This window comes from Lynx rufus, unplaced genomic scaffold (genome assembly GCF_022079265.1).
Source record: "Lynx rufus isolate CCGP_SWC_20201006 ecotype Redwood Valley unplaced genomic scaffold, mLynRuf1.p SCAF_22, whole genome shotgun sequence".
NCBI lineage: Eukaryota > Metazoa > Chordata > Mammalia > Carnivora > Felidae > Lynx > Lynx rufus.
In genome coordinates, this window is record NW_025814837.1 from 22,606,719 (window position 1) to 22,621,754 (window position 15,036).

General features: G+C 35.6%; 1 protein-coding gene across 1 annotated transcript in view; it reads left to right on the forward strand.

Moving 5' to 3' along the window:
* Positions 1 to 14,803, forward strand: part of SMCHD1 (structural maintenance of chromosomes flexible hinge domain containing 1) — a 159,045-nt gene extending 144,242 nt beyond the window's left edge. The window contains exons 46-48 of the mRNA XM_047087085.1: positions 6,075 to 6,233; positions 6,492 to 6,606; positions 13,749 to 14,803. Coding sequence (XP_046943041.1) covers positions 6,075 to 6,233; positions 6,492 to 6,606; positions 13,749 to 13,773 — 299 coding nt within the window. The 3' untranslated portion in view covers positions 13,774 to 14,803. The remainder of the gene's footprint in view (positions 1 to 6,074; positions 6,234 to 6,491; positions 6,607 to 13,748) is intronic.
* Positions 14,804 to 15,036: the final 233 nt, after the last annotated feature.

Consider the following 15,036-nt stretch of genomic DNA (forward strand, 5'->3'; position numbering starts at 1 on the left):
ATGTCACAAAAATTGGTTACACTTTCAGTGGATCAAATTGCTACTCAGCTACAGTGAGACTACAAATGTTAAAAAAGCAAATTTTACTTAGGGTACGTTTTGTGGCATAAGGTAATAGAACTCTAAAAGTAACTATTCCTTTTCTCCCACAGTAACTACCCCAGAGAGTCTACATTTAGAAATCAGTATTTCATCAAAAAAGATAAAGTTTAAGTGTTATGAATTAGACTTAGGAGACATGAAGATAGCCAACATCACACATAGATCAAATCTACAGGCTGAATGCTTTTATTGTTAAATGAGAAAGAAAATATTCAAGTCAAATGACAGGAAAAAAAAATACATTTCAAGAAACAAGGACAACCAAATGAATTAAAAAAAAAAAAATCTTGTACTGAATATGTAATTCCTAGAGATGGTCTTGGGCAACAACAGATACAAGAGGAATATTGGGTCAGAGCATCTATTTAGACAAAGAGATAGCTTAGGTTTCTATATTATAAATACATTTAGCATCTCCAAATAAAATGGACTAAATCCTAGAAAATTGCAGATGAGCAAAATTGAATTAAATAAGACAGAAAATTTACATAGACCATTACCTGAAGAAGTATTCAGAAAGTTCATCCTATAGGGTTTTAAGTAAATTTTTTTTTTTCAACGTTTATTTTTTTGGGGACAGAGAGAGACAGAGCATGAACGGGGGAGGGGCAGAGAGAGAGGGAGACACAGAATCGGAAACAGGCTCCAGGCTCTGAGCCATCAGCCCAGAGCCTGACGCGGGGCTCAAACTCACGGACCGCGAGATCGTGACCTGGCTGAAGTCGGATGCTTAACCGACTGCGCCACCCAGGCGCCCCTTAAGTAAATTTTAAATATAAATTGTTGCAGAATATAAACATGGAGAAATACCCAGGTCATCTTATGAAATTAATAACAAACCTAGTATTACCACTCTTGAAATGTGTTCAGGAAATTCTTGGCACAGTTAAATAGAAATAAGAGCTTAATATGGAAAGAAGTAGTTTAATGTTCCCTTTACCTACAGTGATTTTGCCCCAGATACGTGCATGGTTGGCTTCTTTCTTACCAGTCTGTACCCTCATATTACACCTTCAGAAAGAACTTCCTTGATGACCCTATCTGAAATTAGAAGGGATTTGTTACAGAAGTACTGAAAGAAATGAGAAAGTATTTCTCAGTTAATTAAAAAAAATTTTTTTTAAGTTTATTTATTTTGAGAGAGAAAGAGTGTGCGCACCCACAAGTGAGGAAGGGACAGAGAATTCCAAGCAGGCTCTGTCACTGCAGAGCCTGGTGCAGGGCTCGAACCCACGAACCATGAGATCATGATCTGAGCCGAAATCAAGAATTTGCTTAACTGACTGAGCCACCCATGTGCCCTATAGTTAATTTTTTTTTTAAGTTTGCAGAAAATTTTAAATCACTGGAGAGAACAGAAAGGCAAATGATAAACTTGGAGGGGGGGATTGCAACATATGCTAGAAAAAGGTATTATAGCCCTATTATTAAAAACAACCTTTAGGGGTGCCTGGGTGGCTCAGCTGGTTGAGCATCCAACTTCAGCTCAGGTCACGATCTCTCAATTGATGAGTTCGAGACCCGCATCGGGCTGTGTGCTGACAGCTCAGAGCCTGGAGCCTGCTTCGGATTCTCTGTCTCTCTGTCTGTCTCTCTCTCTCTGCCCTTCCCCCACTCATGCTGTCTCTCTGTCTCAAAGAAAAACATTAAAAAAATTTTTAAAACAACCTTTAAAAAAAGAGGAAAGATTATAGGAAAATGGATGGATAATATAAATCAGCAATTTTCAGTGGAATAATAATAGTTAATATTTGAAGGCTTACTTAGATATTGGATCCTTTGTTAAGCTTGTCACTGGAATGATTTCATTTACTGCTGCTTTCACTGGATAGATGAGAATGTAGAGGCTCAAAAAGGTTAGATAACTTTCTCAAGTTCAGAACAGTATTTGTTTTCATTTTCACAGTGAAGTGAAAGAATAGAAAGAAAATTGTTTTATTTCTGGATTACATAATTAAGATGATTTTCTTTTCCACTATCCTTTTCTATATATTTTTCCAGATCTGTGTGTCACTTTTATAATTAGAAAAGGTTCTAATTGTTCTTAATACTGAAGTTCTTTGAAGCAGTAAATGATCTTCTAGGGAATATGCTTACATAAACCATCCCACATATACACAAGGCTTTTCTTTCACTCAGGTGAATATTAAAAATAGCACATTTTTTCAAGCTAAATATTAGAAATGTTAAATGCTTTAATTGAATTTAGAATCTGGGAAATGCCTGATATAATGTTAGAAGGAAAATGGTTAGAACATACAAATGCAAATATCATACATGATAAAAATTAAACATGCAAACTTCGTGGAATGAAAAACAAGAAAAAGGTAAGATGATACACCTACTGATTTTTTTTTCTGACCTTTTCTGTATTATTCCACGTTTTTTATAGAGATCTCATAAGTAGAAATACCTCTTAAAAAAGTATTGATAACTGTGGACATTGTAGAAGCCAACATACAGACATATGTATTCTATGTCTGGCCAGCTTAGACATTGTTATATCATGTTTAATTTAGTCTAATATTTAACCTCTCAGTTACTGCTGTCCATTTATTTTGTTGTCGTTTTAAGTAAAACCATTCTTAATGTTTTTAGAAGTAGTGACCAAGATTATTTAAGTGCTGTGGTTTTCAGGGCAAGGACATTTTGTTCTATTATGAAAATAAATAGAGCAGTAACAATGAACTTCCACGGACCTGTCATCTAGTCACTCTTACTTCATTCATAACCCTCTTATCTCACAACTTGCTCTGTTCTCCTGTCCCCAGGTATATTATTTTGGAGCAAATCAAAACAGAGGTTCTATTTTTTTTCTCACCCAGTCATAAGTGCTGATCAGGTTTTTGCCAATAAACTTCTTAGAATCATATAGAACATAAAAGTTTGAGGAGACCTAAATATTATTTAGTAAAGTCTACATGCCCGTCTACCTGCTTGAATCTTCTAGTAGTAAAAAAGTTGCTTTTGCCTTCTAAGCAGACTTTAAATATTTGCCTAATACCAGCCATTCACATATACTTTCAATTCCTTTATATTATTTTTAGTAACTGCTTACATGGTCATTTCTCAGGGTACATTGAAACAATCTATGTATTTCTTTAATATGTTTCATACATAAATGAATGCATTGCATTGTATTTTGAGCTTTGTTCCCTTTATATGAAGTAATTTTTTTTTTAGTATTTTGCTGTTTTCACAATAAAATTTCATCAGTGGATTCCCTAGATAATTGAAAGTTTCAGACAACATACAAAGACTAACAAATCATTTATAAACAGAATTAAATGTGAATTTTGAATGTTTCTCTTTGGCAAAATTCTTTTTAGTGAGTTAGGAAAGACTTTTATAGACCCCATGGTAAATAGAAGTTACATTTCATGAACAAAAAATTGGGTGTTAAGGCATATTAAATTAAGCTCCTAAGGGGCGCCTGGCTGACTCAAGTTGGTGGAGCATACTCTTGATCTTGGGGTTGTGAGTTTGAGCCCCATGTTAGGCTTAGCGATTACTTTAAAAAAAAAAAAACTGCTACTGTCCATCTTATTCATAAAATATGAACCAACTGTTAGTGCTGCATTTAATGAAAAATATTAACTAATATTCCATCCCTCTGCTTATAAATAAAAGGAACCCTATTCTCTTAAAGTGTTTGAATATACTAATTTCTTGAGTATTTAAAAATGAAAGAGGGGGCACCTGGGTGGCTCAGTCTGTTAAGCATCTCTTAGTTTCAACTCAGGTTATGATGGTTGGTGCTCTGCACTAAGAGTGCAGAGCCTGCTTGGGATTCTCTTCTCTCTCACTGCCCCTCCCCTGCTCATAGTTTCTCTCTCTTTCTCTCTCTCTCTCAAAATAAATAGACTTTAAAAAAAGGTAAAGGAGGGGCGCCTGGGTGGCTCAGTCGGTTAAGCGGTCGACTTCGGCTCAGGTCATGATCTCGCGGTTTGTGAGTTCGAGCCCCGCCGTCGGGCTCTGTGCTGACAGCTCAGAGCCTGGAGCCTGCTTCGGATTCTGTGTGTCCCTCTCTCTGACCTTCCCCCATTCATGCTCTGTCTCTCTCTGTCTCAAAAATGAATAAACGTTAAAAAAAAATTAAAAAGGTAAAGGAATATAAAAATACAAGAACCTCATAACTAACTTCTTAAGAAATAGGATATCAGACTCTTAAGTATAGAAAACAAACTGATGGTTACCTTCCAGAAGGGAGGTGGGTGAAGGGATAGGTGAAATAGGTAATGGGGATTAAGGAGTCTGCTTTTTTATAATGAACGCCATGTATTATATGGAAGTGTTGAGTCACTTGTACACCTGAAACTAACAGAACACTGTGTGTTAATTGGAATTTAAATAAAAAATAAATAGAATATCAAGCCCTAATGGCCTGAAGTTTTGTGTATCTTCTTCTAAAGGGCAGCATTCTGATGTATACAGATCTGGAACATAATTTTGTAATTCAATCACATCCAAAATACGTACATTTTTACAGTATCTTACTATGTAAAGAATGCACTTTGCTATGTAAAGAATATACTGTGTAAAGTAAGAAAACATAACATTACTAGGAAATTAAAAGTACTATCAGACTAGAAAACCAATCTTTTTTCTAGACACCTTTAAAAGTTCCCCATATGTCATAAAGAATTAAGGATCATCAGGACCTTGTCATTAGTCAGTTTTGTATAGAATATGTATTTAAATGTATGAACATACTGGGGCACCTGGGTGGCTCAGTGGGTTAAGTGTCTGACTCTTTCAGGTCATGAGATCAAGTCTCATGTCGGGCTCTGCACTCAGAGCAGAGATTGTCTCTCTCTGCCCACCCCCTCCCCCCCCACATACACTCTCTGTCTGAAAATAAAGATTTTAAAAGTAAATATATGAATATATTCATAAGCATACACATATGCATGTGTATTTTTTTGCTTCTTCATCAGAATGCTAGGTTTCTTTTCCAGACACTGTTCTTGCTCCTTGAAGTACAGAATATTTCATCTTATATCTGACTCTTAAATAATTTTTCCATAATTTTATATGTAAACTAGTTTATATATTAAATGTTTGGGCATTTGTGTGTCCATTCCCATGCGTATTGATCATCATTTTGTGTGACCAGAGTGTCAAAGGCCAGATAGTAAATATTTTAGGGTTTGTGAACCAAGAGGCAAAATTGAGGGTATTACTGAGGTATTTATATAACCATTTAGACTGTAACAATTTAAAACTATATAAAGCATTCTTGTCTCTTGGCTGTAATCTTCTGGCCTCTGAATTGGGAACCAGATTGTATTTAATAATATTTAGTGTCTAATAAATCATACAGGCAAAAAAAATAGTCTCAAACCTGAATAATGTAATACATTTTTAGGCATAGTAAGTTTTAGAAAGTTAAGCTTTTTGAAAATAAAGTATCAAGAGTGCATTTTTGAAAGCTATGTTTAAGATAAGGGTCATATCTGGAAGTAGTGATTTTCTAGCGGTACTATTGTTCTTTAAGTAATTTCTCTGTCCAGTGTGGGACTCGAATGCAGTATTCCCAGATCAAAAGTCACATGCTTCACCCACTGAACCAACCAGGTGCTCATAGCCATTCTATATTTAATGCATTTGCTCCCTTCCCCCCAAATTTCTCTTTGTGGAATTAGAATGAATACTATCAGACATAATATAAACATTGACTGTGAGAGTGATCCAATTCACAGAGCACTTTTACATAGAAAACTCTTTCCTGACACAGAAATAAATTTATTAAAGTCAAGCAATTGAAGAAAATTAAAATGTAATAAGCACCAGTCTTGTGCTGGGTCTAAACTATATTTTTATTTTGTTTACATTGAACAAAGTTTTGTGGCTTTAAAAGAAGTTCCCACATGCTACTATAATAAAATGCCCAGTGTTGCTAATTCTTCTTTCCTAAAACATTGACTTGATATATCAGTAGTTTTAATCAGTTATCTTTGGTTTCTTTGCAGATCTTCTTCAACAGTATCGTACTGCTGTGAACAAGTTGAACAATGTGATTGAAGACCTTAACCGTCAGTTAGAGTACCTTCACACTCCTGATATGAAGAAGAAAAAACAAGAACTTGATGAACAAGAGAAAAATCTGAAACTAATTGAGCAGAAACTAGGTTTGTGCTTGTTTTTTGTTAACTTCTACTTTCTCTGCATGAAGATAAATATTTATGATTAGAGAGAGTTCAACTCTAAGAAGAAAGAAGGTGAATGATTCATAACTTAAGTTGATGCTCTTGTTCTCCAAGTCCTTTGATAAATGATTGTAAGCTGTTTTCTTAGCAGGAATAGTAAGAAGCATTCTCAGTATTGTTTATTCTTTTTATAAATTAAGATATACATAAGTTCATTTTCTACACTTTCTATCTTTACAGGTATGACTCCCACGCGTAAGGGTAATGACTCATTGCGCCATCCAACAAAGGTTGAAATGACAGATTGTCCAATTCCTCCTAAAAGAATGAGAAGAGAAGCTTCAAGACAAAATAGGTGAGTTTATTGTGATCTGAGAGTTATTATTGGTTAGTTTATCAAAGCTCTTGGGTCATCATACTTAAAAACCAGCACAGGGGTGCCTAGGTGGCTCAATGGGCTAAGTGTTCGACTCTTGATTTTGGTTTAAGTCATGATCTCAGAGTTAGTGAGTTCGAGCTCCACCTTGGGCTCTATGCTGGCAGCATGTAGCCTACTTGGGATTCTCAAAATGAATAAATACATAAACATTAAAAAAAAAATTAAAAAAACAGCATGAATTATTTCTGATTTCCCCCTTGAGCCAGAATTAGGGTTTTGTTTTTGTTTTGTTTGAAAAATAAGTGATGAAAAATGAAGATAAAACATAATTATTATATTGTCCTAGGATACTGCAGTTTTCTAAATGATTTTTGCTAATTATTTAGAAGTGTTTATAGTTTAAGCTATTTTGTTTAAATTCAGTGTTCAGATTTTTTTTTTTTAATTTTTTTAAGTTTATTTATTTTTGAGAGAGAGAGCATGAGTGGAGGAGAGGCAGTGAGAAAGGGAGAGAGAGAATCCCAAGCAGGCTGTGCACTGCCAGCCCAGAGCTCTATGTGGGGCTCGAATCCATGAAACCATAAGATCATGACTCAAGCCAAAACCAAGAGTGGGACGCTTAACCAACTGAGCCACCCTGGCATCCCTAAAATCAGTGTTAAGATTTAAATTGCATTTCTGTCGTTTGACCTACTTTGTAGATACACTACATTCTGCTTCATAGGATCAGTAGCTTGCTAAGTTAGAATATACAGAACCATTTGTATGTTATTTACTTAAAAAGTGCTTATAATGGTTGGTTGGGAAAATCAGATACCACTTAGATAGCTCCCCAAAATCCCAGCAAAGCCATCTGCAGCCTAACTCAGTGGTAAGAAAACTGTCCTTTTTTAGATTAGGTGTTAGTAAGGCCATCCCATAGTGAGATACTATGTATGGTTCTGGGGTTTCTTGTACATTATTTCAAAAGGTTTAAATATGGACTCTGCCTGAATAAATGTCTCATATTGACCTTAGAGGAATTTCTTTGAGACTCTGGTGTTTGGGATTGGTATTCCATGCCCTTTCATGTACATATTCTCCATTTATTCAGTAACTGTGTGAATGCTTATTTTGTGCTGTATGTTGCTGGGTGAGTAAAAATGGCATGGTTCTTTCCCCCTCATGGAACTCTACAATCCTGTGCAGAAACATAGTTCCAAAAAGTAAACATTTTCCTATATATAAAATAATGTTAAGGTCTATGAAAGAAAAAAGGATTAAATGATAGAGAGTGGGGAAACTTGATTCTCAGGAAAGATCATTTTAGCAGAGAACTGAAGGGAAAGAAGCTGCCAGCCATATAGGGATTGGTTTCAGTCAGAGGGAAAACAGGCATGGAAGCTCAGAGAAAGTAACAAGTGTAGCATGTTTGAGGAACTGAAAAGATGCTTTTGTGTGGCTGAGGCATGGTGGAAAGAAGGAAGAGTGTTTGGAGAAGTAGCCAAAAGCCAGATTATCTGCCTCCCCTCTCCCCGCAAAGATAAATCTGTGTTGCAAAAAATTGTGAGAGAAAATACCTTATATTTTATGTCCATTCTATGTTTTGAGTACCTAATATTGTGTGCTAACAAGGGAAGGGTCTCTTAGAATAGCTTCCTTTAAAGTAAATTGAGAAGGAGAGCTACTGAAGTGATGAGATTTTAAGAATACAGTTCTCATCAATATGAGAGAGGTGTATCCACACATGGGTATATGAATGATGTGTATTTGTTATGGGTACACGATATATAGAAATTATTCTGACCACTGAAAGTGTGTTGGGACAGTACAGCATCGGAAAGAATATTTGCAATGGATTTAAACACATACAGTTTTTATAAATCACAAGTTCAAAATGCAAAAGAATCCTCACTGATGATCATTGGTAATTGCTAGGGTGCTGACTCATTGCTATAAAGATAGACATATTCATAAAGATATATGTGTTCTTTCTTATATGAACTGTGTTTCAGGGTAACCAAATAGAAGAAAAAAGTTTTCATAGAAATTCTTTAGGGGTGCCTGTGTGGCTCAGTCCATGAAGCGTCTGACTTTGGCCCAGGTCATGATCTCACGGTTTTTGGATTCAAGCCCCACATCAGGCTCTGTGCTGACAGCTCAGAGCCTGGAGCCTGCTTCAGATTCTGTGTCTCCCTCCCTCTCTCTGCACCTCCCCTGCTCGCACTCTGTCTCTCTTTCCAAAAATAACATTAAAAAAATTTTTTTTTAATTCTTCTTTAAAATATTATTTATATAGGTGCACCTGAGTGGTTCAATTGTTTAAGTGATCTTGATCTCAGCTCGGGTCTTGATCTCAGGGTTGTGAGTTCAAGTACCACATTGGACTCTACACTGTGTGTGGAGCCTACTTAAAAAATCTTCAAATTGTAACATCATGATTTTGCCACCACTAATACATAATAGATCCAGGCAATAATAATAGATACCCAAATGATTAGGTAAAAAGTTGATGGGAAAACTTAATAATGGAAAGATCAGATTGATATACCTGAAGCCACTGATTGATCTTAGCAACACTAAAAGCAGGACATTTGCAATTGTGTGATTGAGTAGGAAGTAACCTGAATCCAATGAAGCTTCTAGTTAGTGCTTCCTGACTGAAGCTCTGTGGAAGAATTAAGCACTTGAGAAAATTATTTTCCCTAGGATGGTATGTAAATGGTAACCTTCTAGATGGTTTGGGAAGGAGGTTAATTCATTGCATCCAATCGATACCTTCCAACATAAGACCTTAATTCTCACAAACTGAGAACAGTTTGATTTAACTACCAGTGTACAGGAAATAAGGGGAATTCAGGAACGAGTTAAATGGTACCATCAGGAAGTAATCAGCCAATCCAGAATGTCAAGAATGGGACATTGTACAGGGCAAATGACTGGTTTTGTTAATTGGTCCCATAAAAGAAGGATAGGAAGAAGGATGAGCTAACTTTTGTAGGATAAAAGTGTTTGAAAGATGTAAGAATCAAATGCAATGTGAAATCCTTGTCTGAATCCAGATTTTAATCTTTAATATGACAACTTTGGAAAAATTTGGAGAAATTTTAGTGTCTCCTAGATATTAGATACATTAAGGAATTATTTTCTGTATAACATTATATAGTATTTACATTAAAATAAATATATTAGAAATGTGTACTGAGGTATTGGTTAAATAACCTCATGTCTGAGGTATACTCTAAAATACTGCAGGAGGGGGGAAAAAGTGACAGGATTATCAAAAGAAGATTGGGCAACATATTATAAAATTATTGCAGCTTGAAATGGGAATTCATTATATTATTCCCTCTTTTTTCATGTAGGTTTACTATAATGTTTTTTTTTTCTTGGCAGTTTTTTTTTTTGTTATTTGTTTCAGTAATGTCTATACCGAGTAAGGGGCTCAAACTCAACCGTGATAACAAGAGTCAAATGCTCTTCTGACTGAGGCATATAGGCACCCCTACTATAATTTTTAAAGAAGTGTTCTATTTTTTAATTTATTATGAGGACCATATTTCCAGTTTTCTAAGAGACCAAGAGGAAATTCCTGCCAAGCAGTTCTAGAGTAAAGTACACATTTTTAAAGTTGCACCACAGCCCCAGACCTTGTAGTTACTAAAGTACAACTATACATGTCACTGATTTGGATCTTAATTAAGATTTTAATTAATTAAGATTTTGTAGCAATTCAGAGGTGGCATGGGCTAGAGTTGATTTTTTTTTTTTTATGTTTACTTATTTTGAGGAGCACGAGCAGGAGAGGTACAGACTCTCTAGAATCCCTATCAGTCTCCACACTGTTCATCGCAGAGCGTGACTCGGGGCTTGATCCCAAGGACCGCAAGATCATGACCTGAGCCAAAATCAAGAATCAGATGCTTAACTGAGCCACCCAAGTGCCCTGATTTTTTAGTTTATCATTATGTTGTTAGTAGTGGTAGTATCATTTTCATTAAAGTCATACATGTATATAAATCAAATGCCATATAAGATTTAATGTTCTGTAATGTGAGCCACATGTTTAATTTTTTAAGTTTTCTAGGAGTTGTGTTAAAAAGAAACAGAGGCACCTGGGTGGTTCAGTCAGTTAAGTGTCCAGCTTGGATTCAGGTCATGATCTCATGGTTCGTGGGTTCAAGCCTGGATAGGGTTGTCTCCTGTCAGTGCAGATCCCACTTCAGATCCTCTGGCCTAGCCCCCTCCCCCCCCCCCCCCGGTGTGTGCGCGCTCGCTCTCTCTCTCTCTCTCTCTCTCTCTCTCTCTGTCTCTCAACATAAATGAATAAACTTAAAAAAAAAAGAAGAAGAAACATTAATAGATTTTTTTTTTAAGTTTATTTGAGAGAGACAGTGACAGCACAAGTGGGGGGAGGGTCAGAAAGAGAGGGAGAGAGAGAATCCCAAGCAGGCTCCACGCTGCCAGCGCAGAGCCAGCACAGGGGTTTGAACTCAAGAAACTGTGATACCATGATCTGAAGTGAAACCAAAAGTCAGTTGCTTAACAGACTGAGCCACCCAGGCACCCCTTAATAATTGATTTTTTTGAATCTAGTATATAAAATATTATCGCTGTAACATGTAAATAGTGTAAAAAAATTTTGAGATACTTTAAATTCTTTTTTTCATACAAAGTCTTTGAAAATCAGGAGACTGTAAATCTCTAAGAACTAGTTACATTGCAAGTGCTCTGAGCCACACGTGGCTGGTGGCTACCATACTGGAGAGCACAGGTATAAAAAGGGGCTTATGATGATGAAATCATGTATCCTATGCGTTCTCACCCATCCCATTCCCAGAGGCAACTTTAACTACTCAGTTTTAGTTATTCTGTTGCTGCCTCCCTATTTTTTATATACTGTGTCTGTCTTGTTGTACCAGCTTTAAGACAGTACAACTCACCTGGCCCCTTAGTGTGGAAGTCCATATTGCTTGGCCCACCTAATGACTTTTGGACTGAATTGTTTGGAGGTGTTTTAGAACTTTCCATCATGATGCAGAAGGAGTTATAGTTACAAAAATCAGAATATATTATTAGGAGAAGGATAGAGCCAGGATAAGGTAACAGATTACAAATACTGTTACTGAAAAAACTAAAGTCAAACTTCACAGAAAAATAGAAAAAATACATGAAGACAACAAAGGAGACACAAAAAACCAATTCTGACTATTGGGAATCCTAGAATGAAGAAAATGGAGAGGGAAAAATATGTGAAAGAGAATTTCCCGGGCATTATTAATACATGAAAGGGCACACTGAAGGCCCAGCACACTGACTGACCATAAAGGCACAATGACTGATGTACCAGAATATATTTCATAGTAAAATTTTAGAGTATCAAGGGAGAGGGGAAGAGCATAAATGTTTCCAAAAAGCAAAACAGAACCATATTGTCTGTACAGCTTTTGACACACAGAAAATAAAGCATTGTTGTTTAGCTTTGTGGTAGCAGTGTTAGAAGTTTAAGGTTGAAAATGTGATATATTCTATCCCATCGCTTTCTCCCCTTTTGCATCCTGTTTATCTTTGGAAGATTTAAAATGTTTAAGCTTCCATTTAAAACTTAAATTACTGGGGCACCTGGGTGGCTCAGTCAGTTAAGTGTCCGACTTCGGCTCAGGTCATGATCTCATGGTTCACGAGTTCGAGCCCCGCGTCGGGCTCTGTGCTGACAGCTCAGAGCCTGGAGCCTGCTTCTGATTCTGTGTCTCCCTCTCTCTCTGACCCTCCCCCCATTCATGCTCTCTCTCTGTCTCAAAAGTAAATAAACGTTAAAAAAAATTTTAATTTAAATTACTGTTTAGTAATTTCCTCATCCCTAATCTCTGCCAGTTCTCCATAGATCTTGAACCAGTAATTCTTGCACAATCTCAAAAACTTCAGAGCATTTGAAATGAAAATACCTTGAGGTACCTGGGTGGCTCATTCAGTTAAGCATCTGACTCGTGGTTTCAGCTCAGGTCCTGATCTCATGGTTGTGAGATCGAGCCTCCATGTCAGGACCTCTGCTGACAGTGCAGAGCCTGCTTGGGATTCTCTGTCTCTCCCTCCATCCCTCACTCTTTGTCTGCCCCTCCCCCACTCACATGTGTGCGCTTTCTGTCAAACATTAAAAAATACATATCTTAACAGTATTGAAATACTGATATATTTCATCCATACAGTTGGAAACAAATTTAATATTAAGTAGTAAATAGCATAACTTTGTATTTACGTTTTTATTTTTATTTGTATGTATATTACATACTTCGGTATGTTAACTTTTATAGAGATTACATACTATATTTTTTCAACTCTAAGATGATATTATAAGAATCAACATTATTTTATGAGATGTTAAAACATTGCAGATTTACTCATGACATTAAAAGGTAGGCTTCCAAGATGTTAAATGTGGATCTTAGAATCCACAAAATATGTTTGGCCATGTATGATAGTGTGCGGTAGGCTCATTTTCTTCAGTAGAGGCGTCAGTTTCCTAATTCATTTTCTATTCATAGAGTTAAAAATTAGCTGTTTATCAAAAATGTGTGTCTTCTGTTTGGAGATGGCAGTTCAGGGAACTCTCTTTAGGAAATAAAGTATTTAGATATATCTGACAAAAAAAATACTGGCATACATATATACATATCAAAGTGTTCATTGTGTTCATGTCTGTGTGAATGGGATTATCGGTATTTTTAAATGTTTTTCCTTTTGCTGGTATTTTGTGACTTATCTATAATAAGCATTATAATTCTTATTTATTTCTAAAGCAGTAATCTAATTTAAGGAAAAGGGGAAAAGAAAAGCAAAAATCTTAAGTTTTGAGGTCTGAGATATGCCAATCAAAGAACTATAATACAAATTACCTGTTACTCTATATGTTAAGTACTGCTTTTATTTTTGAGGATTTCTCTCTTTCTTGGCATACATGTGAAAGAAGTAATTATATACAAGGATTCAATTAAATATGTTTATACCAAGAATTAACATAATTAATGGAACATAGTTCCATTGGGTACTTAACCATCTATGTCTGATGTGGGAGTTTAGGAAAGGAAAACTGTGGTACCTAAAATTTATTACGTTTTTTTTTTCCCCCCCACTTTGACTAGGATTATAACCAAATCAGATGTGTGAACAATTACAGAGAAGAGGGAACCATTGGTCTCACTGAGAATGCCCTGCCTTCTGCAGCTCTCTTTCAGAAGACCAAGAGAGTGACTTACCAGACTGAATATTTCTGGAGGACGATACAACTATCTGGGCATGCATTTTGATGTCAATCCAGATGGGACTGGAAACAGCCATTCAGTTTTTTGAAACTCACTGGACAGTATGGATTTACTGGAATTATTGCAGTCATCATGCCCTTTGGTTGTTATTATCTTGCAAATGTGTCAGGAAAATATGCAAATATGGCAGTGACTATAGAACTGGCACATAGCATTTATTAATCCTGAAGAAAAGTATATGTACTATTTTTCAGTATGATTATCATGGATATGCTAGAACTATTTCTTGAAAAAAAAACCTTTTTAATACTTTTGTGTGAATTTATTTAACAAAACTGTTTTGTCTGTTGTGTCTAAGGAAAGTTCTAGAGGTTAGGTATTTAATTGTAAATATGTGAGGGAACTCTTAATGAAGAATTCAGAATAAAAATAGAAAAAGCACAGGTATCTGGGAATTCAGATATTAAGATACATGGAAAAACGTTCAGTTGATGAGTGAACTTGTGACAGCAGTAGCATTTTAAATTTCTAAAGACTTATCCTGTATATATATAAGATATGCAGCGGCATCAATTTTTATAAGTATTGTTTGACTTTATTAATACTAGATGATATAGTCTCAGCCTTAATTCTACATTTTCATTATTTTGTAATTTTTTATTACTATTTTTAAAGGGTTAAAGAAGTCGTACACTCCCACATTAATGTAATAGTCTACTAGAAAGTTGCTGCAAAAATGTTCAAATTGTGTTTTAATTCAAGCTAATGTATGTCAATATATATGTCTTTGTGTAAGTCCAGGACTATTGTTCTGTGAAGTTATTTTGTAAGGAAATGCTTTTGGTACAGTTTTGTGTCCCAGGAAATGTGTGTGTTTTTTAATCCTTTCTGAGTATACAGTAAGGTTAATAAAGAGGATTGTTTCTTCCCTATTAGATAAGTGTTTTCCTTTTTTAACATTGAAAGCTCTATAAAAGTTAAGTTGGTAAAACAAAGCTAGAGGCATCACGATTTTGGACTTCAAGCTATGTTACAAAGCTATAGTCATCACAACAGTATGGTGCTGGCACAAAAACAGACACATAGATCAGTGGAAGAGAATGGAAAACCTAGAAATGGACTCAAAACTATATGGTTAATTAATCTTTGACAAAGTAGGAAAGAATAT